The following is a 20,606-nucleotide window of genomic DNA, read 5'->3' as shown; positions in this document are numbered from 1 at the left end:
AGACTTAAGAAGGGGCAGGAGGCTGAGTCTTGGGACAAAGGTGTGTTGCAGGTATTTGGGTAAGAGCTTGTTGGATGGACTGTGCAGGAGGAGGATGGGGGTTTGAAGGGCGTGATGTGATGATGCTTTCTCCTTCACATGTTTGCAGCTGGGCAGGCAGCTCAGGCTCACAGTTGATGCTGCTCGTTCAGGAGGATGGTAATTTTGGGACCCCTGTGGCACTGGCCTGTTTTTGCAGAACAGAAACTGTAGGATAGCTAGTTTAAATAGGGTGTCTGTGCATTCGTCCTCTTCAGCTGCTAGCAGCAGAGCTGTGTTCCTTTGCAGCAGGGCTGAATTTGGCTCACTGAGCCTGTCTGGAGTTTCACCAAGTTGCGCTTGTGCAGCACAGTGTAGAGGGGAGGTGTCAGAAGGAAAGCTGTGGGCTGCCTGCAGGTTGGGAATCAGAGGGGAGAGAGGTGAAAGCTCGTTAGGGCTCCCTTGGGGTAGATGAATTAGTTAATGACTATGCTGTGCTTTGAAAATGCAAATGCCATGTCAGAACTAAGTCTGATTATAATAATCAATCTTCCTTTTGAGAGGGTGCTGGAGGTGGGGAGGGGGGAGATGAGTGAGACTGGGGCTGAATTTTTAGATTGCAGATATGAATTTCTCTGCTATCATTAAAGAAACCTGACATCGCTCAGGAGGTCAGCAGGACTGGGGAGAGGCGAAAGGTGAACTTGGGAGGAATCATCTTTGCAAGCACCAGTGGCTCCTTGGCAGGCTGAAGTTAATTTTGTAATTTTGTTCCTTATGATTGTCCTGCCTGCAGAGGGAGGGGTTGGTGTCTGCTCCTGTGTGTGAGCTACCCCTGCTAATAGGAAAGATAGAAACTGCCTCATAAGCAGGATCCTCTGGGGATGGGAGAGAGGGGAGGGTGGCTGCTACAGACATCCAGCAGTGACAGCTCCTTCTCCCTTGGCACTTTATTCGTTTGTAGCAAGCGTTCCTAGTAATTACGCCTCTTAATTTAGGAGAGCGAGTGGGAGAAAGGAATATAAATTTGTGTATTAACTTTAGAGATTGGAAATAGGGCAAGTGAACCTTCTCTCTGGGAGATTATATTTGGAAATGAAATAGAATGACATTCGGTATAAACTTGAAAAATTGCTCTCTTTTTACTGCAACAGGAGGAGAAAAGCCACAATCCTGCTTCTCTCCAATACAGTCTGAAGTCAGCATATGTCTGCTTCCGAGTTTGTGTGTATCTACAGTAATATATATGCATGAGTACGTTTTCAGGAAGCTGTTTGCTGGAAGGTTGCTTCTAGCCCTGCCTTCTCAGTGATAAAAGCACACCAAATTTGTTACAGAGTGGGTAACCCATAGAGACTGTGATCCAGTTAGCCTTTGTCCTTAAAGAGGGAAAAAAAATAATGTTTTTTTTTCTTCAACCAAGTGGGAAATAGATAGTTCTAAACCACTTCTTATTGAATATCTGGTTTTCTTTGGCTTTATTGCTTTTGTTTCACAATAGCATCAAGGATCAATTTTCCCAAGAAAATGTACCTACTAATCCTGGGCTGTTTAGCCTGTTTCTAAATGGCAAGTAATATTTTGTTTTGCAGGTATTGTCCTTCAGGTGTTGTTCAGAATGTCAGTGGGCTGGGTGTATGGAAGAGGTAATACTGCTCTTGCTGAGCAGAATGATCTGTGGAAGTGCTCAGCGTGGTGTCTTACTACCTTGTGGTATTGCTGGACACCCAAATTAAACTCACTGGTGTTCATGTATATTTGATTTCTGTCCTGATGCCAGATTTATAAGCTTGTAGACAAGAGGAGATCACCAGGCATCCCATGCTGCTCTGTGGGAAGAGGCACGAATAAGATCCTTAGTCGTTGCTACATCCTTTTGAGAGAAGCACAAATAGCATCACTAGGATAACTGGTGTATCAAACTCCTGGGGAATGGTAGTTTGTCTGTTTTCAAACCTCAGTGTATGGGCCATACTGGGGGTCCCATTTCTCTGCTCTTGTCTATTTTAGCGTACACTCTTCCTTTCCAAGTCTGCTGGGTTTTCATACATTTAAATATTTATGTATTTAAATAGCTTCTTGAATTGTGTTGAGACTTGTAGTCAAACACAACCTCTCAATTCACCTTTCCATGTTGGCTCCATGCAATTCATTTCCTATTTATCTCTGCCTTTTAAAATCAGCTCTTTTGCTGAGGAAGGCCTTTTAAAGGATGTTGCATCAGCCCATTGTTAAATAAACCTTTAGACATTTATAATGGATTCAGCATTTCCTGCTTTTTACAGTTCCAAGAATGCTGAATGACGTGCAGACACATTTCATCAGGATAAGATTGCTGTATCAGCCCCTCACTAAAATGCACTCATTATTCAAATAATAACCGTGTGTCTGCAGCATGTGTTCTGTGAAATACGTGTACATTGATGTGGGCAAGTAAACTGCCCCCTTTTTTCCGATTTGCAAATCCTAACTTTAGCAGTGGGTTGAAATGCTTTAGATTTTGAGTCCTGTACTACCCAAAATGGGGCACCTGAACGGAGATTTGATTATTATTCTGGGCAGTGTGTTAAAATGTTCAAAAGTTTGTAAATGTGGTTCGATTTAGAACTGATTTGATTTAGAGGTTTCAGTCCCGTGATATCTCTCGTTTTGAAGGTGGGGTGTGGACAGTGGTGGTCAGTAGGGTGCTTTGGAAAGGCTTGTCTTGTCTTCAGCAGTGTTGAAGGCTGCTGGAATCAAGTGGGAGGAACAGCAGGTCCATGGCGTGGTGGAGGCTCAGAGAACTTGTTTTGGAGGGGACAAATATGGGTCAGAAATGACAAATGCCAGAAATAGGCCAAGAAAATCAGCTCTCTAAAGGAAAAGTTTGTTTCTTCTAGCTGTCAGGAGATGAATTTATAATTTTATGTTTCTCCTGTCATCTCATGCATCTTTAAATAATTCCTACAGAAGAGAGAACCAGCAAGGAACATATTTCTTACACTGCTGTGGGTGTTTGCTATGTCATTAACACTTGGAGGAAAACCACCATCTTGAAATCCTGTTCAGGCAGGTTTAAAAGTAAAGCTGAAAAAAGAACGCTATTTTGTTTAATTAAACACTAGACAAAAATCCATCCATGTTATTCCTTCCTCTCTCAGTTTGCAAATAGTAATGACAATACTTCTTTTGGAAAAATATTTGCATTTCATCTTTTAGGGTACTTGTATATTTGTGGAAGTGGACATTCTAAAATTATTCTATATACTGGATGTGTCCTGGTCACTTTCTATTGAAAGCAATAAAGCTGGTCTGAAATTCATTCGTATGCAGTGAAAGAGAATAGAAAAGATTTGGGATAAACGAGGTCATTTTAGGTTGAGAGCGAGAGGCTCCGTTATATTCTAAAGAGAAGAGAACATCACATAATCAAAATATAAGTACTTGTTTATATGTTTTATTCACAAGTAATAGGTTCTGGCATTATTCATTATGCTGCCTTTTCTAGTGTCATAAAAACCTTGGATAACTTTAAAAAAAATAAGAACTTTGTTTCTTTTCAAGCTGCTAATATGTTTCTGTACAGTGGGGATATCGCTGGGTGTTGGGTCCTGGGCAATATTAACCCTGAAGCTTCTGCAGAAGTTGTAGGTCCTTAGGTCGCTCTGGTGCAGTTTTCAGGGTAAGACATACAATGCTGTATTTTGGAACAGTGTTCTCTCTCTGCTCTCGATGCTAGTTAAAAAACCCAGATCAACATAAAAGAGAGCGAAAGGATCCAAGCCTGACCTAGGTCATTTGGTACTGAATGGGGGAATACAGCAATGAGCTGCAATTTGAGCAGCCTGTTTCCTCTGTCTGCTGGGTAATGGCTTCTACTAGTTTAATGTATTCAAAGTAATAAAAGTTTAACTCAGCCAGTTATATAAAATTATTGATAAAAATTGGAAGAGCTTAGACAGGAATATTGAGTTAGTCCAAAAAGCAGTAAATGCCTGCTGAAAGCAGCATCTGGTGAGCAAGAGAGACTAGGACTGGAAAATAATTGAGGAAAAGGAATGTGATGGGAATTAGGCAGAGAAAACAGCAAGAGAAGATTGGCTCTTCCTCTCCTTATCCCTTCTCGAGGCTGTTCTTTGCCACTGGTGCTGAGATGATTGTGGACAGGAAGGGACAAACTGCCACTGTGGTGGGTCATTCCATGCTTATCACTTGGTCCTGAAGAGGCTGTGTCAAAGGGAATGGTCTTGTTAACCTCCTCACCTCTTAGGCTTTCCATGGTGCTGGAAATTATGTAGAATATGGGTTTGTATTTCTCCTGTTGCTGCCTTCCTGTTGCTTATTTTCCTCATTCAGTTCTGCTGCTTCTTTCTCTTTTCTCTGCTGTCCTGACTGCGTCACGTGCAGAACTGCAGTGAAGGTCCAGCTGGAGGAGCGAGCAGTGGCCACATCTGTCGCAGCATCACACTGGTACAAGTGTGCCAGGTTTGACCAGGAGCTGGTGAGATCATGTTCTGGTTGGATTGTCCAGCAGGCAACGGATTCCATGGTTTTTGCTCTTTTTTGCTCTTCTCTTGATTCTTGTTTCATGAAGACCTATTTGCCTGCACTGTGCTGCCTTCAGAAAAGCAGAACTGGATCCCAGCAACAAGCAACTCCATCTGATCTCGACTAACTTTCTTTTTGCTCTGGAAAAGACATAAATAATATTTTTAATATCTTCTGTGAGATTGGCAGTCAGGGATGTTTTCCTTACCAAAACCCTAACAATTAAAGGAAATGGCATGTTTTGCATGAAATATTTAATACCTTAATTGTTTTACTTTCCTTTTTTTCATAAACATTTTGTGAGGTTTTGATGGCAGTCATTTGCTGTAGCACAAAGATGTACCTTGGCCTGAACCTGAAACTCTCCAGTGGTTTTAATCCTACTTCTGGGAAGCAGGTCCATGTCAATGTTTAACTGCTTGAGTCAGTTTCATCTATAAAGATATCACGGTGCCCTCCTCTCCATTCTCGCCTCGGGCACATCAGATTTTCAGTCTAGGTAGTTCTGGCGCTTGAAAATTGGGAGCACACAGAAATGACATAAAATGCCCTTACAGTCCATGTGTCCTTCCCTCCTCATTCTCCTTCAATGGCTTATTCTTGGAAACCCAGCAAAATCTCATCACACTGCTACTGGGCGTACCTGGCACTAATTTGTCACCCCTGTACATCAGGCAAGACCTGCGCTCATGCTTTTCATGGCAGCATTCACTTGAGAATGTGTGCATTCACTCTCCTGTCTCCTTTCCCGTTACACGCTCCATTTTTTTCCTCTCTATGCAGCCAACACAAGAGACCCCAGATCACAAGAAGAGATTACTCGTTCACCCCCCTGTGTCCCCCCTTCTCCCCCGGGAAGGTGGCCGTGATTGAGCTGCTCGTGTCAGTGAGCAGGTGGCAGTTGGACTCAAGGCTGAGCCCGCTTAGCCAGTGATAAAAAACTTACTCACCGGCCTTTCCATCGTCACGTGCTGTCCACACGCAGTCCAGAAAGCAGCACAAACCACTCTAACAGCAAACACATCCAGGCTTCAGCAGGCATGGAAGACGGGAGATACAACGAGTAGTTTCCTGCTAGAAGGAGGTTGGAATTGAAGCCTGCTCCTCATCCTGGTACCTTTTATTCACATTCCTGGAGTTATCTGGTGCTCTTGCTTTATCCCCAGCCATCTGTGATGGGCTGAGCTGTGAGAGATAAGCTCAGTAATCAGAAAATTGAGGGAAGCATTTCTGGCTGTGATAATCTTATCAGGCAGCTAATATACATTAACATTTGTACAGCCTGATGATGCAGGTGGGCCTTTGCTTATTTTTTTTCTGGATGCCTTTTGACAGGCAGGGGGAGAATGTGGGACTTCGGGGTGCCAGGGGGAAATTTGGCTAAAATCTGTTTTCTGCCGTCTCTCTTCTGCCCTGTCCCTGTGGTATCAGAAAGGGGAGGGAGAATAATCCAACCGTCTCTTTTCTGCCCTTTCCTGCTAACAGCGCTGCCACGTCTGTCTGTCTCTTCTGGTAAGCATGGAAGGGCAAAGAGGCAATATGTCAAAATTTCAGTTCTGACTGAGCAATATGACTGCACGTGTCAGTATGCTTCTCTTCCTTGTAAAATTGGGGAGTTTCTGCCAGCTCGTTGTCTTTGCAAGAAGTTTGCTGTTGTAATGGGATTTTGCTCTACAAGTCTAATCCGTGCTGTTGGAGGGAATGGTGTATTAATGGATTATTTCCCTGATGCTGAGCACTGAGCTCTCTGTGGTCGTAAGTTTTGCGTCTATAATTAGGGCTGGATTGCTTATTGTTTTCCTCCTGAGTGAAAAATAGTTTCTATCAATAGACTTATTAGGGGAATTAGTTGCCAGGTGCTAAAACACAGATGACAAAAAGAAATCCAAAATCTCAAGGATGAGTGTGTAGGAGGTCTAAGCTAGGAGAAGGTGCTGCAACAGAAGTTTGAGTATCCTCTAGGTAGTTTGTCTCTACTTACATGTCATAATAAATCATTTTCTCAGGGGTTTAGAAACAAGTAACATAGGTAGTTTATCAATCTATGCATTGTCTTGATAGCTGAATTAGGGTGCAGATCCCCATAAGTCAGGGAGCCTGGGAATGGTAGAGTCTGGGTAAGAAGTTTTCGTCTGTGGAGTTTTGAAGTGCTTTCTTGTGAGTTCCTTCCCAAACAAGGCCAGAGGCAGAAAGTATTCTTAATTGTTTGTTTGACCCGCTAGAGCTACCTGAGCAGCTTGAGGTAGAAGCGTATGTTGGAAAGCGCTGGAAATATTCCCCAGTCTTTTGGATTCAATGTACGTATCTCGGAGTTGTCCTGGACAAGGCAGCATAATCCTGTGGTTCACTTCTGGGGAGGAATTGAGGCTAAATGAGGTTGAACTGTCAATACTGAATCTTGAGTACCAGCGAGCTCCTAGTACCACACAGATAATTCTCTGCATTCCATTATCCGTGGGGGATGGGTAGGGAAAACATCTGGAAGAGAAGCAGAAGCTTTGCTTAGAAACAATCAACTTTCTGTGCCTCTTCTACCTCGGAGATGTTGGGGAAGGCAAAAGGGATTGCAAAGGGAAGCAGGGTTAACCGAGGTTTTGACATTCAACATGTGAAGAGTTGTGCTTCACGTCCCTGTCCTGAGAAGGGTCTGATCTGTGTGGAACATCATGATTTCCTCCTCCTCCCTTTGCTGTTTGTGTGTGCCCCCTTAGTAGTTCTGGCGGAGCTAATGCTTTTCTCTTCTGCAGCTGGAGGTGGAGGTGAAGGTCCTGAAGTCCCAAGAGTGCACAGCTGAGCAAAGTACCATCGTCACCAAGGAGGAGGTTGACACGCTCAGGTAGGCAAAGCAAGGGGGGAAGGCTGAGAAGATTCTACCATTCTCAGTGGAACTAATGAGAAGGGAAAGGCCCAGGGTAGTTTCGCTGCTTGCACCGGTTATTGCCATCTCATGGTAGAGCACCACGAACAGGACCTCACCGTGCTACAGTGCATAAAAGCTATACGTGTCTAGACGGCCTGTGTGCATAGGCTGCCTGGTATTCAGGGCATGGCATGGCAGCATCGATGAAAATGTATTTTCCTTGTATTTCTGAAGTAGGATGTTCTTTTCCTGAGCACACTTTTTACTTTCCCACCAGATTTTAATGGACATGAGAAGTCCATGAAGCATTAATGGAAAGCCTCAGCCGCTGATCTTTCCTGCATTTAGCTACTCTCTCATTTTTTCTGTCTTTCGGGAGGCTGCAGGCTCCTTTTAATATTTGGGGTCTGTTGCTCTCAGTTAATTCATAAGACTGGCTCCAGTGTCACTGTTCTCTCTGTTGACTTCCGTTCCTGTGGAAACAACATTGCTGTTTGTTTCTTATTTTGACCAAATCGCAACTGTAAACACAGGATCTGTTGGCATATGTGTGAAGAGGTTTAGAATCCAGCTTTTGTAATACTGATACACGTGTAGCGCTGGAGATAAAAGAGGGATGTTTCCCCTTGTGCATTGCTGCAGATGGCAGAGGTGTACCTGTTGTGATTCCGTGAAAGAGAAGTTACAAAACAGTGTTTCAGCAGAGGATATATAAGCATTTACTAAAGCTACAGTGAAGCTAGACAACCTTTCCATGTATTTATTAAAGCGTTTACAGCTTCTATTCCAAAGCAGGTGACACAATAAATACTGAGCACAGAAAAGTTCATCTGTTTCTGAATGTTTGATATGAAGTTCCTTTTTATTTAAGCTGAGCAAATCAAACCTTGACAGGCTGAGTTTTTTATTCTCAGCTGATGTAAGACTTTGGCTGGAGTTGCACTTCTTAATTCTTTTATATTTTCAGCTCCATCACTATAAAGCGTTACTGCTTCATAGGACTGAAAGCAGGATTTTGCAGCAAGCAGAATTGCAGAAGGCAGAAATTACTGGCCTGTACATTATGAATTTGCTCTTGTGCTTTGCCTCTGGAGCTTGTTTTATGGCTTTGCAAACCCAGTTCCATAGCAGAGGGGAGGTGTTTGAAAATAACACATGTTCAGCTAAGCTATTCCAATACATTTTAGGGCTGTACACCTAATCTTAGGGACTCGCTGCTATAGTTCCCTCAAGGTGATGTAATAGTTCTGGAGACCCAAGGCACACATCTCCCTTTTTTTATTCTGTCATATGTTTGAGTTCTGGTAAAGGATTGTATGCTATGGCTTCCTTTTTTCAGGGGGATAAACTTGTCTCCATCTGCTTTTGCATATTGTGGACGTTTGTTTGACCTGAGCACATTCAGGTTTTTCCTTGGCTAAGGTGCACTAGACCCTCTGAAACCTAATGTTTATACCGCTGCAGAAGTGCTCAGTGCCTCCTCAGCAGCATTAAACCCCATCACTCCTGATTAATACTGTGCCTCTCTATCAGTAAAGCCAGCATCCTGTCTGCTGCCTTCTGGGAGCTGAAGGTTTTCAGAGTATTTCTACAGAACCTCCTCGGTCTCTCCCTCCCTGGGTTGGTATGGGCTGCAGCACGCTTTCATGTAGGAGATGTTCAGACTCTTTATTTTCACCTCCAAGACTCATTATTCAGTGTTTATCTTCACTGAACAGCATTTGCCATCTATTAACTGAGCAGCTTCAGGGACAGCGTGTGTAGGGGGAAACAGTGAGATTGCCACACAGTCCAGGATCACTTCATGTTGCAGAAGGCTCTCGGCAGTAAGCATAGAGATGTCTGGCTTTGCCCTAAATTAAAATCTGTTTTCTGGGCGGGGACAAGTGGAGCTCGCAAGTACCTTCTTGTTATGGGATTGTGGTGTTTGGTTCTGCTCAAAGGCAGCCCTAAACTCCCCGAGCTAATGTTTTTCTCCCTTTGTTTTTAAAATAATTTCTTTGTCTACTAATCTCATCTCTTTCCTCCTTTCATGAAATTGTGTCAAACCTTTCACACAAAGTATGACAGAAACATAGGCCTGTTCCCTGTAAAGCCCTTGGTGGTTCAGAGCTACTCTCCAGTGATGAGCCGTACCCTGAAAGCTGTTTCAGGAAAGAGGCTAAGCTGCTGCCATTTTTTCACGGTGATATTTTGTCTTTTCTTCTCTTTCCCATTTCAGTACCGCGTGCTCCTGAGGCTATGGATGCACAGAGGCCACAGTTCCAGGCTCTAATTCCAGCCTGTTTTTTCTGTTGCTTTTTACTGAACCGCTCTTTGTTGTTACAGCTGATTTAAATACTTGTCCCAGGCCCTGATGCTAGTCATTTAGCTACAAAGCTGTTCCAGAAAGCATGGATTTGTTTGTTTTTAATCACTCTTTTCATGGCTCAGCTCAAACAGTAAATGGCTTGCTGCAAAGAGTTCTTTTTCTGCTGGAGCTCTCTTTTCTGGAGAACTGGTAAGCCAGTCCCTGCTCCTTTTTCCTTACTGTTGGCTACTGTTACTGCGTCAGGTGTCTTCTCAGACTCTCAAGCACTCCATTCAGCATCGCAGAATTGACTCCATAAAGCTTTTTTTCTTATGCACCTAGACTTAAGCAGTCAAATTATATAGTTGGATCTTATTTTGTGTTTTCTGGCATTTTCTGTGCATTGGACAGCAAACTGGACCAAGTTCTTTTTTCATAGAAGAGGCTCCTTCTCAAAGGAGCGCAAGATAGAATCATAGAATTATTTAGGTTGAAGAAGACCTTTGAGATCACAAAGTCCAACCATTAACCCAGCACTGGCAAGCCCACCACTAAACCAGGTCCCTAAGCACCACATCTACGTGTTTTTTAAATACCTCTTTATTGACTCCACCACTTCCCTGGGCAGCCTCTTCCAATGCCTGACCACACTTTTGGTGAAGACATTTTTCCTGTTTTCCAACCTAAACCTCCCCTGGCACAGCCTGAGGCCGTTTGCTCTTGCCTTGTCACTTGTTCCCTGGGCGCAGAGACCAACCCCCCCTGCCCACAGCCCCCAGCTGGAGGGAGCGATCAGGTCCCCCCCGAGCCCCCTGCTCTCCAGGCTGACCCCCCCCAGCTCCCCCAGCCGCTCCCCACAGGGCTTGTGCCCCAGCCCCTTCCCCAGCCCCTGCCCGGCTCTGGACACGCTCCAGCCCCTCCACGTCCCCCTGGCAGTGAGGGGCCACAGCTGAGCCCAGGGTTCGAGGGGCGGCCGCACCAGTGCCCAGTGCAGGGGGACGGGCACTGCCCTGGCCCTGCTGGCCACGCTGGTTCGGGTACCAGCCAGGATGCTGCTGGCCACCTTGGCCACCTGGGCACACGGCCGGCTCCTGCCCAGCGGCTGTTGGCCAGCCCCCCCAGGCCCTTTCCCTCTGGGCAGTTCCCAGCCCCCTGCCCAGCCCGCAGCGCAGCGGGGGCTGCTGTGACCCACGGGCAGGGCCCGGCACGGAGCCTGGTTGAACCTCGGCCTCTGGGCCCGGCCTGCCCAGCCCCCCCGCAGAGCCCCCTGCCCCCCAGCAGGGCAGCTCCCCCCAGCCGGGTGCCACCTGCAGAGTGACCGAGGGTGCACTCGATCCCCTCGTCTAGATCATCGATAAAGGTGTTAAGCAGAACTGGCCCCAGCCCCGAGCCCTGTGGAACACCGCTGGTGCCCGGCCACCGGTGGGACATAGCTCCATTCCCCACCACACTTTGGGCTTGGCCGCCCAGCCGGCTTTCTCATCATAGAGCACCGCCGTCCCAGCCACGGGCACCCGTTTCTTCAGGAGATGCCATGGCAGGCGGTGTCAAAGTCTTTACTAAGGTCCGGGTAGACACCTTCCACAGCCTTTCCCTCATCCACTAGGCAGGTCACCCGGTCAACAGAAGGAGATCAGGTTCTTCAGGCAGGACCTGCTTCTCATAACCCCGTGCTGGCTGGGCCTGATCCCCCTGTTGTCCCTGGATCCTGTTGTTATGGATGCTCTGCTCCATAACCTTCCCTGGCAATCACCATCTTCCCCCAGGCTTTTGGGATTCAGGAATAATGTGCTGTGTCCACCCCAGAACACTCCTCGTGGCTTGGCTGGATGTGTCCAGCAGCAGGGACAAATTGGGTAGCGTGATTAAAGAACAGATGGAGTTTGGAGGAGAACAGAGATTAGCATGGGAAGGGATTATGTCTGCTGTGCTTGTCCTCCTCCTGTGCCCTTGTGGGCCTCAACAGGACGGGTTTACTCAGTTTTACATAGCTGCTAAGGAGGAGCGAGCAACGTGAGCTCCACTGTTACTCCTTCCTTCTGCAGACTGCTGCCCAAAATTAATTCTGACAGAAAACAGGGTGAAGAATGCAAACTTTTAAATTAGAAAGTGGGGAAAGAAATGCCCCAGCTTATGAGGGAGTTATTTCCATTTTTGTAGTTTATTGTGGTCTTTGAAATCCCGTTAATCTACAGTATGATGTGTCTGCTCTTCTGGTCTGAGCCCAGCCTCTCCAGTCAGCTGCTGTCACGATGGAATGTGAAAAATAGAGGAAAACCAGCAGAAGCCAGGAAAGGGAGTCTGCAGAGCAGGAATGGACTGTGAGCCTCCAGCCATTTTCACATACACCCTGTGGTTAGAAGCTGACTTCTGAAAACAAAAGCAGGAAAGACATAAAGGAGAAAAAAAATATCCATATTAATCCTTTGAATCTGTATTCACCTCCTGTGAGTGAATGAGAGCTTTTAAAACTATATCTTTTGTCTCATTTTTCTTTAGTATGGAAAGTAAATTTTCAGTGAGAAACTTGAAAGACTTTATCAGTTTTTCCTCCTTCTCTTGAGAACAAAGTGCTCTTTCGTCAGACCTTTTATAACTTTAAATGTGAAACTCTCTCCCAGCATCATCGTTTCTGAAGAGACAATAAAAGCCGGTGCTAATGCTGTCATTTCTCACACTTCTTCCTGCTCCCTCTGAAATCTTTGTTTATATTCTGCAGATCTTATGAAAAGAAAAAGTGATCAAACTGTTGAGTTCATGCACTGTGGGGTACAGCGAAACAGAGAGCATTTAGGCATTAGCACCTTTTAGAGGGAAGGTGATAACTGTGCAGAAAGTAGTTTTCCAGAACCTATAAATAAAAGTAATATATTTTAACAGAACTTCAGTAAAGACTTAAGTGGCAACAGCTGAAGGACCTTTTCAGCTGTAACAAATCTGAACTTTTTCTTTCTGCTGTCAAACTGCAACCCCAGTAAATCCTAAATGTTTTTTGTGGATTTAGTGACTGGGTAGAGTTACAGTAATTCAAAAGAAATTCATGTCCTTGCCAATGCCTATTAGTCACACTTGCTGGAATTCTGTCTGCTCTGCTCCTAACACCATCTCAATGCCATCTGGATCCCTTAATAGCATCTTCCCAACACATACATTTTCTGCTCCATTCAATAGTTTCCTGTTCAGCAATAGCTTTTCCACATGGCCGTGTGCTCTTTGCAGATGGGGCCTCCATGAGACATGTCCTCATGGGCAATATCCATGCTGCTCTACAGGCAATCACGTAACACATCTGAGAATGTTAAAAATTACTAAAAGAGTGCTAAAGGGATGATGGTAGGGAGTTCTCACTGGTTAACTCCATTGAAAAGCTGTGGACTGAGAGAGGCTCTTGGAAGTGCCTAGGTACTGTTGAAAAACAAATCAGATTCCTTCCTTCTTCCTTTCTAAAATAGGAGCAGCCTGGCTCTTTTCTCTAGCAGCCATTGCTCACCATCTAAGCACTTTTTAGATAGACTGAACGCACATGTTGGGATGTCTTGATTCTCACAAGTATCATTTCAGGAGAGCTGAGGCCGAAGGTGGGGTTTTTTTCTTTTTCCTTCTCGGGAAACAGAACAGTGGAAGTAATATAAAGCTTGGTTTTGAAAGTGGGAAAATCCACATGTCTGAGCAAATGCCAGTGAATCTGCATTCTTGCACTAAATTTGATCTCATGAAAGGCTGCAGAGGTGGCTGGAATTTACTGTGCACCTGTGGAGAGCCTTTGACTCTGGGTTAAACTGTCTGCATCTGATGCAGAAAAAGTCTTAAATATGTTCATGTTTTCAATCCCCTGTAGGGAGAAGGAGCAAAATTTTCCAGAAATTAATCCAAATGATTTTTTCCCTGTATCACAAAACTTGAGAATGATGTCGGTATTTCCAAATGTAACTGACGTTCCTTCCTTGTGCCGCAGTGCTGCTTTCAAAATGGGCACCGGCATTCGTTCCGGCCCAAACGTTATGTTGATAGATGGTTGTGCCGTACCCAGATGTTTCTGTACTCTGCTTTTTGTGGTTCTCACATGAATTTATCATGGATTGTTCTCCCTACCTGAAAGTAACTCCCATATGTAACGAGTTGAGGCATGCAAATTGGTGATAAAAGAGCATCACATATCTTGTGCAGATGTCCATGGACAGAGAGCACAAGGTGTGTGCAGACTAAGGCTGCCTTTGTGGATGCTGGTGCATCCAAAAGCAGTACGCACTTGGCCCTCTACCTGAATTTACGTAAATGAAAACATTCAAGTGCCAAGCAAGTAAATATTTTTCAATATTTGACTGCCGTATCTTAACCACCAGCTGCAAACGCTTTGCTGTGTTTATATATAGATAGGATTTCCCTTGCTGCTCTGCCTTTGCCATTGGGAAGAGTTCCCCAGGGCTGGAAAGCAACGCTAGAATAGCACAAACTGTTTGCTAATGGTTCTTAATGCTTTCCCGCTGGAGGTCCAGGACACTTAACAGTGTTAAAAATAGGTTAGAAGAGGGATAAGCAGTGAAAGTGCTCGTCAGTCCTAAAAACCACTTTGCTACAAAGAGGTTGCAGCAATGTTCCCGGCGCTCGGTGCAGGGGAAGCAGCAGGTTTTGTCTATGAAGGAGAGCAGCACGGAGGAGAGCTGACCTCTCCCGGTGGGAAGCCCCACGCTGTGTCGGGAAAGGAGGACACCCTGATGGTTGGGGTACTGGGAAGGAGCCGGCATCTGAGGGATGAGCTCGCAGGTGCTCTTGTGCATGCTGCCGGTCACAGAATACGTGGTCTGTGTACACCTGCAGCCTGACTGCGATGCCTCAGGCTCGGAACCACTGCCCTTTCTTTGGTGAGGCATGAAGAGCGCGAACATGTTATTAAATCTTAAAATCACAAGTGAAATAGCACAAAAATATAATGGCATAAACCCACCCTTGTTACAGCTCGCTTGTGTCTTGGATCTTTGTGTTTTCTGGAGGCTGCTGTCAGTGATTCTAAAAGGGCATCTAACAGGCCTGAGCTTAAACCTCCACATGGAGAGAAGTTCTGCAGGCAGATAATGGCAATATCACAGCTTATTTGGGAGGCTGGATGGGGAGAAATCTGTTCTAAATTAAAATTCAGTGTGTAAATATGGAGAAAGTACTGATGAGAGTCCGGCGTCTGGCTCTGACCTTTCAGTCACTGCTGCGCTGTTGTTCCTCAGAGAAAAACGTTGCTGCTCTTGTGGCCTGTTCTGCAGTCCATTTAGAAATATGCCCTTAAAAGCATTAATTCCATTTTGAATTTCGATTTTTCCCAACCTTTTCAGTCTCCTGCTTCTTCAGCATCCTCCAACCCTGCTAGCTTAGTGTCTCTTCTCAAAATTATTGATAATCTTTCTGGATGGCCTAGACACTGCTAAAAGCTGCTCCTCGGCATTTTAGAAGCTTCCAAAAGGGAAAAAGATGCTAATTTATAATATCAGAAAATTACCAGCAGGGGTCGGGCTTACAAATAATTTAAGCGATTCAGGCTGTGCATTTATAAAGGAGGCATTTCTGTGCTGAACATCTTGTAGATCAGCCAGCTTCTATGGAAAAGTTTGTAACTTTTGCCTGTGAGTAAGAGAGATGGCATTGCCGTCGTACCTGAAACTTCTGTTGCATAATTTTGGGATATTGGCAGATGGGTGCGTTGTTTATTGTCACGGTGCAAGGATTTTCAGCTTAATTTAGATCATTTGAAAGTGAGTATTATCAAGGAAGAAAATTAGTTTTTAAAAAATATTCTGGAAAAGGATCCCGAGAAAATTGAATGCAAATATCGATGTTAATATGCATTAGTTGCACAGTTAATCCCAGGAAGTTAACGTGTGAAAGGTGAGGTTCTTGAAGCAGCATTAAGTTTTTTATACTCTGTACTTAAATGCAAGAAAAAATGTTATATCAAACATTTCATAGTAATAAAATCGTGCCTAACAAGTTTGATAGAGTTCTCTGAAGGATTCAACAATCACTTGGCTAAGGCTGGTATGGTTGATATATTTGACCTTTCAAAAAGCTTTGAGCCAAAGGCCACAAAGAATCTTTACTTTGATGGAATAACAAAGTAGGTTCTTTGCTGGATTAATAAGAACATAAAAATCACAGAGGGCTGGTTGTCCCGGTGTAGTGTCTGCAGGGATGGTGGGTGACCATGCGAATAGGGCAAGGCTGTTGGGGTACGTTGCCAGAAGGCTCTCCGAGCTTCTAGTGCCTCCTGAGCCAGAGATAATGTCATGTCTTTCTACTTCATAAAGCTTGATGCATTCTTCTTCCATTAATTTGTTTATGTAATACAAAGTTAAAGGATGGAAAAATCAAAGAATAAATGTTGTTTTCACAATATCGAGCGCTTTCTGCTAAGTCCTGGAATGGCTTCTATTGGGAACTTGTCCAACACAAAGAGGAGTTTGTGAGTAGTGAGGTGAGAGAATCTGAGAAATTACTCAGCTTATCAGACTGTTCAGAGTTTCAGAAGGATCTTATGATGCTGCTTGAGACGAGAGATGAAGTTGTACACCAATAATTGCAAAATCCATGCACGTAAGAAAAAAATGCCTTTATTTTTACTCCCACAGTAGTGGGCTCTAAATGAGCTGTTATCACTCAAGAAAGAGATCTTACGTTATCGTGAACAGTTTTCTAAAAATATCAGGTAACTGCTCCATAGTTAAAAAGACAAATAGAATACTAGGAATTATTAGAAAAGAAGTTGAGAACAAAACAGAAAGCTCCATTATGCCATTGAATACGAGTGCTGTGTGTAGTTCTAACTTTTCTCATAGTAAAAAGTCTATATAACACTTGAAGAAGAACAAGGAAGGTCAATAAAGATGAGCAGTAATACAGAAAATTCTTGATGTGAGGAAAGGTTAAATTGAGATTCTTCAGGAAATAACAGATGGCCTGTAAAGTGGTATGGAGAGGGGAGTACGGTACAATTATTCACAACTTTTCATAGCAGGACTAACAGCCACTCAGTGAAGTAATCACATGTGAAGTATAAACCAAAATGAACTAATTTTTCATACAGCACATAATTAAATTGTGGAACTTACTGCCAAGGAGTGTTGTGAAGGCCAAAAGTATAAATTAGATCAGAAAGAGATTTGATGCGCTCATGGAGATTTTAGCTGTTGTTGGTTATTAAACATGATGGTCTAGACCCAGTCCTTGGTTTCAGGAAGCATCTAAGTTGGATTTGCTTTATATTCAAGTTATATATTTTTAATATACTTTTACAAATTATATTTTTGTCATACAAACTTCTATCTTTTAGTCATTAAACATAAAAAGTTAAAAAATTAACTGCCTCGGGTGTGTAGCTGTGTGGTACTGAACAGAGGGATAATCTGATACTGCTTGTGATTTCATGTTTTACTTGATTATTTGTGGTGGGACTGTGCAGGGACACAGTGTCTATTAACTTTTCCCTTCTTCTCCAGGCTGAAAATTGAGGAGCTGGAAGCTGAACGCAGCAAGCTGGAAGAGGAGAACAAATCCCTGGAAATGAAATTGGAGAAGCTAACTCTGCAGGTAGGAAATGTGGAGGTCCAGAGCAGCTGGAGAGCTTGACATGGTTCGTTCACCATAGCTGCTCTAACAGATGTGCCAGAACACAGCACGCAGCTTCACTTCCCTCAATCTGGGCAAGGCATTTTTTGGAAGCTGGTGCAAACTGCACCAACACATCTATGTCTGTGACCACGTTCTTGGATGCAGTCACATGAACACAGTTGTCTTTTTTTGATGCCTTTGCCTAGAACCTCTTCTTTTTTCTTCTTAAACCTTATTTCAAGTAACTCCACTATCACAAGTTGTCTGTCTCCAAATTCATTTGTGCCAAAGCGGGAGTGTAGACAGGGCTTAACAGCATGGAGCTGATAAGGAAATTTGAGCTCCCTTTGTACTGAGAACTCCACTGCTGCCATCATCAATGGAGATGGAGACCACTGCTTTGTGGCCTTACTAGATAGTAATTTTCCAAGCCAGGAAGCACCAGTACTGTTGAGAGGATGACATGGCAGCATGTCCATACCACAGACACGGAAAGCAGAAGGTGTGGAGTCAGAAGGATGAAAGGCGGTGTTTCTTTTGCTGTGCTCCTGTGGATGCTTTTCCTTTTTCTGAGGTAGGGCTGTCCTGTATGGCAGGTCTTCAGCTCTTCACTCTGGATAGATCTGTAAGTCTTACCCTCCTTGAAGGAGAGCAAGGGCACCTGCAGGAGTTGAGCAGACTGTCTATTCAGCTTGCTGTTATTCTGGGAACAGCTTTCCAGGGTAGAGGAGGGGCATGGGAGTTGTTTCAAGCTTTTATAGTGTTTCCAGTTTGAAAGGTGCTGGAGCAAACAAGAACCTGAGCCTGTTTGTTTCATCAAAGCCCATCCTGCTACAAACAGTGTTATCTCTCCCTTCTGTTCTCTCTGATATGCTGAACAATTTGGCATTGTAGCATTTCATTCTCTTAATTTTTCTTTCTCTCTTCTTCTGGGTTTTTTTTTTTCTTTTCCATTTTTGTGTAAATTGCTTTATGGTGGAAAACCGGCAGGTTTGAAATTACCCAGATTTCAGACAGACCATTGATTTTTATCTTGACACCTGTTAGAGGTGAATCAAATATTTTTTTTTTTATTATTACCAATTCCTAGAGACAGGGGAAGTGACAGTTTTGTTAAAGCAGGGAGCTAAGAGCTGCTGAGCATCTCTGCTGAGCCATGTTTAGTGTGAAACCTGTCACCCATCTCTCCTTTAATTGGGTTTCAGTCATCAGGAGGAGATGAAAGCTTTGGGCTGGTGTTTCCATGCTTAGGTGTCCAACAAACAAAATAGCAGCTTTGGTTTCAGAACAGGTTGCAACTCACTCAGGTAATTTTTAATCTGTCAATGTCTTGCAGTGGCTTCTAGCCTTCCAAGAAAGCCTGACCAGAGAAATTGCCTATTTCCTTGTGGTCTCTTGAAATGCTCTGCTTTGTTTGTTCATATTGCTCTTGAGATGCCAAAACACCAAGGTTTTTAAATTGCACATTCAAAGAGGGAAGGTGCAAAATCTTCAGTGTAGTCTTGCTAATTGTCTGCCTTCTGGTCCTCGGTAGAGGGGACCATCAGCAGCTACCATTTGGGTAGCTGAGCTTTCACAGGACAGAAGTGTGGTGATAGGAACAAGACGGAACCTTCATACTGTGGTAAAGCTACTACACAGTAACAGTTGTACTGTTCACCCCAAAGGCTTTGAAAGCTCACCTCAGGGTCCCCGTGACCTATCTTGTTGATAGTGCTCGCTGTTTGAATGCAGACTTGTGCAGGTGAGACCTTTGTGAAGGGAGTGGGGAGAACAGGAATGACCTGCAGATAGAGCAGGGTAAAAACTATAAGGGAAGGATGAGATAACATGTACGTGTGCAAAAGAGAAGGAAGGTGGTTATTTGGCTTAGCAGGTCTGGGAAAGAGAAATCTGCCAGTCCCCCAAAGGACTAGTTAGTGAGCTGAATTAAGGTAATCATGCTCTTACATCTGCTTTGCCATGTGGCCTTAATTCTTTATTTAAAAGGAGGTAGCTCTCCCATTCCTTAGCTTCTCACTTTCCTTGTGTCTTAGAGGACTGGATGCCAAAAGCAGCTTCTCCAAAAGAGGAGGAGGAGGAGAGAGGAAAGCATAAATATAGGAATATGTAGGCTGAATGCTAAAGTGTCTGTATTGATCAACGTGTGCCCACCTCAACGGTCAAGATTTCAGAACTCCTCAGAGGGGAAAACATCAGCCTTCTCATTTTTTTATTCACCTTTGGGAATTAAGTATCTTGACAGGTCAGGCTTAGAATGACTTTTTTTATACACGCATTGGAAGAAGGTTCCTTTTGGTGGGAACCCACTAAGTTAAGGATAAGCTTAGAAATTTACCTCTTCTATCAGTGCCGAGCAAATATGCTGAAAATATTATTATATGCTCAGATAAGGTCACTGAAATATTTATAGTTTGACATGTTATTTGTTCTCATATCTGAAAGAAATCACTGGGAGATGATGGGTTAAAGTAACACCTCTTTATCACAAAGGGGGAAAAAAGCAAGACAAATTTTATACATAGAAACCACAGAAAAATTTTACTGAACAGAAAGATGATTGAAATTACAAACATGGGAAAAGCATGGCATCAGATAAAGGTATGAGAGTAAGGAGTGACATTAAACAGGGTAGGATGAGGGAAATTTTTGAAAATCTTTATCTCCAGTTCATTTTTTTAAAACAAAACCTCTGACTTTCTGGATTTGTGTGTACTGAATGGGAGATACATGGAAGGCGTGTATTAAAGTTGTGGATCAGGAGCAGGAAGAGGCAGGATGTAGAATTAAGGTTTTGCATCACTCTGGACTGAAGTCTTGAGTTCACAAAGCTGTGTGCAGTGAATGAAATCTAGGGAGGTATGGCTAATATTTGGTAATCAAAAATGTCAATGTTTGACTATTGATGTGTGGAAAGGAGTAAAGCTTCAAAAATGTTTGTCTCCTCTCACATCCTTTTGTATCCGCATATTGGCACATGATTTTTGCTCATTTCTGCTTTGGCTGCTGCCGACAATGGCCCACTTTGTGAACTACAGGACCCTGATGGACTGGCCAGAGGGCAAGCAAGCATGTGGAAAGGTACTTTTGTGTTAGGTGTGTGATTCACGCTCCCTGAGCTCAGTATTAGCAAATAAAGAAACAGATACCAATGGCTGTCCACAGCAGTGTATATAACATCTGACATCTCTTTGTATTCTGTGCTTGTGTGGGGACAGCTTGAATTATGGGTGAAGGCGCTTTCCACCTCCACACACCCCTTCCTCCAAACCCCTTTGGCTCTTGACACCTAGCTGCAGGCTGCATTGATTTTCCTTC

General features: G+C 43.9%; 1 protein-coding gene across 2 annotated transcripts in view; it reads left to right on the top strand.

Moving 5' to 3' along the window:
* The window catches only part of MAD1L1 (mitotic arrest deficient 1 like 1), a 380,536-nt gene that overhangs the window by 199,423 nt on the left and 160,507 nt on the right, over window positions 1–20,606 (top strand). For both annotated transcript variants that reach the window (XM_055805552.1, XM_055805553.1), the window contains 2 exons: window positions 7,293–7,381; window positions 17,177–17,267. In XM_055805552.1, the coding sequence (XP_055661527.1) occupies window positions 7,293–7,381; window positions 17,177–17,267 (180 nt within the window). The remainder of the gene's footprint in view (window positions 1–7,292; window positions 7,382–17,176; window positions 17,268–20,606) is intronic.

The sequence above is a fragment of the Falco peregrinus genome, chromosome 5 (genome assembly GCF_023634155.1).
Source record: "Falco peregrinus isolate bFalPer1 chromosome 5, bFalPer1.pri, whole genome shotgun sequence".
Taxonomy (NCBI): domain Eukaryota; kingdom Metazoa; phylum Chordata; class Aves; order Falconiformes; family Falconidae; genus Falco; species Falco peregrinus.
This window is presented reverse-complemented; position numbering and strand designations above follow the sequence as displayed.